Here is a 2,837-nt window from a genome sequence, read left to right on the forward strand (position 1 = left end):
TTCATTGTTAGACATGAGAAGTCACAGCACCGGCTCTTTCTCAGTAGCTGAGGTATTCATGCAGGTTGGGCTTCAAAAATTCACTTCACACCAAATATTTTTTAAAAAGTGGTTTTCAGTTCAAGGGTCAGTACAGCTAGGATCTGTTGAGTTTTCTATCTAACAGATCTCAATTACAAACTTTAAACTCATACAATTTAGGGACTTACATACAACTGTAGCAGAATTGCTGTATTACATTTGGTCCCGCCTCAATGTGGTGGAGACTTGACACGTATGAGTCTTCAGGACACACAGATTTTATTAACCAGACAGAGTTTGACCAGAGTCACTTCTGCTCTACATCCTCATCTGACTGAGGAACTTTGAGAAAGGTATCGCTGTTATATATTATCCTTTGAATTTGCATGAATTTGAGATTAATCTGAAGGGGTTGTGTTGACAAAACATAAGACTATAAAGATATCTGATGTTGATTTTATCTACTATGACAAACACCTTCAGGGAAATTTAACAAAACATACAATCATAATTGTAAGGCAAAGGTCATCTGCTATATTTCAGAAGTAGACAAATGTTTTTAAGGAGGCACAGTTCAGTTACTGTCCATCTGATAAACTGATATATTTACAAAAGCAATGCTCTGTTGAATCAGAAGATGTTGTTGTTGTTGTTGTTGTTGTTGTTGTTGTTGTTGATGTTGTTGTTGAGCTTCAGAAAAATAAAAATTATATATGTTTCATGTTTCTATCGCAGGCTGGTCTCAAGACAAGGATGGAGAAAATCAATACAACAGATTTATATGGTGGAAATGACTCATTTTCTGACATCAACCATGACGACATGGACAATGACTACTTTGCTAAGCTGAGAAAGTCTCTCAACATCATGTCTGTCATTGTTTACTGCCTGGCCTTCGTTCTTGGTGTGCTCGGGAATGGAGTGGTTATCTGGGTGACCGGGTTTAAGATGAAGAAAACAGTTAACACAGTTTGGTTCCTCAACCTTGCTGTGGCCGATTTCCTCTTCACAGCATTCCTCCCACTGACAGTGACATACACAGCCATGGGTTTCCACTGGCCTTTCGGCAACTTCATGTGTAGAGTTAATTCCACCTTAACCTCCCTGAACATGTTTGCCAGTGTCTACATCCTGGTGGTGATCAGTGTGGACAGATGTGTGTCTGTGGTGTGGCCTGTCTGGGCCCAGAACCACAGAAATATACGCAAGGCGTCTTATGTGAGTCTAGGTGTTTGGGTACTGGCTCTGACTCTCAGTGCTCCATACTTTGTCTTCAGGGATACTTTTACGTATAGTGATGACACCACCCTCTGCTTCACCAACTTTGCTCTTTCTGATGATTCTGAAACAGGAAAGATTCGACATCAGGCCGTGGCCATCACCAACTTCCTCCTGGGATTTGTTGTTCCCTTCACTGTCATTGTCTCCTGTTACGCTGTGATAATCCATCGTCTCAGGAGGAACCGCACCTTGGCCAGCAAGTCAAGTCACCCCTTTAAGATCATCGCTGCTGTTATCACCTCTTTTTTCCTGTGCTGGGCTCCTTTTCACATCATGCGTCTAATAGAGTTGGATCATCACACGCGTTCTAAAACATTTGGCTATGTCCTCTCTATTGGTCTGCCTATAACCATCAGCTTTGCCTTTCTCAACAGTTGTCTGAACCCACTGCTGTATGTCTTCATGGGCCAAGATTTTAAGGGTATAGTTCGCAAATCCATCCTGAATATATTGGAGACTGCCTTCCAGGAAGAGGTTTCTCACTCATATACTCGCACAAACTTAACGGTCACCAGTCGGAGTAAAGACAAGTCAGTTTCTGATGTTCAGGTATAAGGTTTCTCACGACATGATTAAACAAATACTGTAACTGTATATGGGAAATAATTTTCATACAAATGTAGCATTTTTTAACGGCTTTCCCATTATGTCCTTTTCTTCTGATGAGCTCCATTAAATAACATTTATAATAAATGTGTTTTTGTTTTCTTTCATTTTGTCATTTTATTAGTGAAATAGTTTGGACATAATATTTTTATGATAACTTGTTGGCCTGAATGTAAGATAAAGATACTCTTTTTCAAATCTATATATGTCATATAATGTCATATATATATATATACTGTATATGAAATATATGTGTTTCACATGTATGTTATATTTATCTTTTATTAAATGTGCTATTTTGAAACAGATGTACATATTAATTTCTTCATTCATGTGGAAAAAATTGTGAGGCAGCTAACACTGACAACACTGAGGCCATGTCCTTAATGTTGTTTTAGAAATTTGAGGATATTGGTATCCTGGGGAGAGTTTACATTATACATTTAAAAACATTGATGCTATTGTATTGGTAAATATTTAAATTGAAGTACTTTGAGGCCAATAAATAAATAATATAAGTCTTTGTTTATGACCACAAAGAATTTTAGCAAATCACTGTAACTGGATAAATAAAGGATTGACCATTTCAGCCACTGTGGACAAAGCTTTGAAACAGCATTACAACATTTCGTCCTTCATGTTGGAAATCAAATGAACATGAAATATATATGAACAGTGCCACATGCTGTTCACAGACTGTCTCTTATACACATCTCTGCTGTATGTCTTCATGGGCCAAGATTTTAAGGGTATAGTTCGCAAATCCATCCTGAATATATTGGAGACTGCCTTCCAGGAAGAGGTTTCTCGCTCATATACTCACACAAACTTAACGGTCACCAGTCGGAGTAAAGACAAGTCAGTTTCTGATGTTCAGGTATAAGTTTGCTCACGACATGAATAAACAAATACTGTAACTGTATGTAGGA

The 2,837-nt window shown here is 38.0% G+C and overlaps 1 protein-coding gene across 1 annotated transcript; it reads left to right on the forward strand.

The window, feature by feature from the left end:
• Positions 1–293: 293 nt before the first annotated feature.
• Positions 294–2,184, forward strand: LOC111665003 (chemerin-like receptor 1). The gene is made up of 2 exons (XM_023419850.2): positions 294–374; positions 757–2,184. The coding sequence occupies exon 2, from the start codon at positions 775–777 to the stop codon at positions 1,855–1,857; it is 1,083 nt and encodes a 360-aa protein (XP_023275618.1). The 5' UTR covers positions 294–374; positions 757–774; the 3' UTR covers positions 1,858–2,184.
• Positions 2,185–2,837: the final 653 nt, after the last annotated feature.

The sequence above is a fragment of the Seriola lalandi genome, unplaced genomic scaffold (genome assembly GCF_002814215.2).
Source record: "Seriola lalandi dorsalis isolate HSWRI2012SDOR001 ecotype SW California unplaced genomic scaffold, Sedor1 jcf7180002054609, whole genome shotgun sequence".
Classification (NCBI taxonomy): Eukaryota; Metazoa; Chordata; class Actinopteri; order Carangiformes; family Carangidae; genus Seriola; species Seriola lalandi.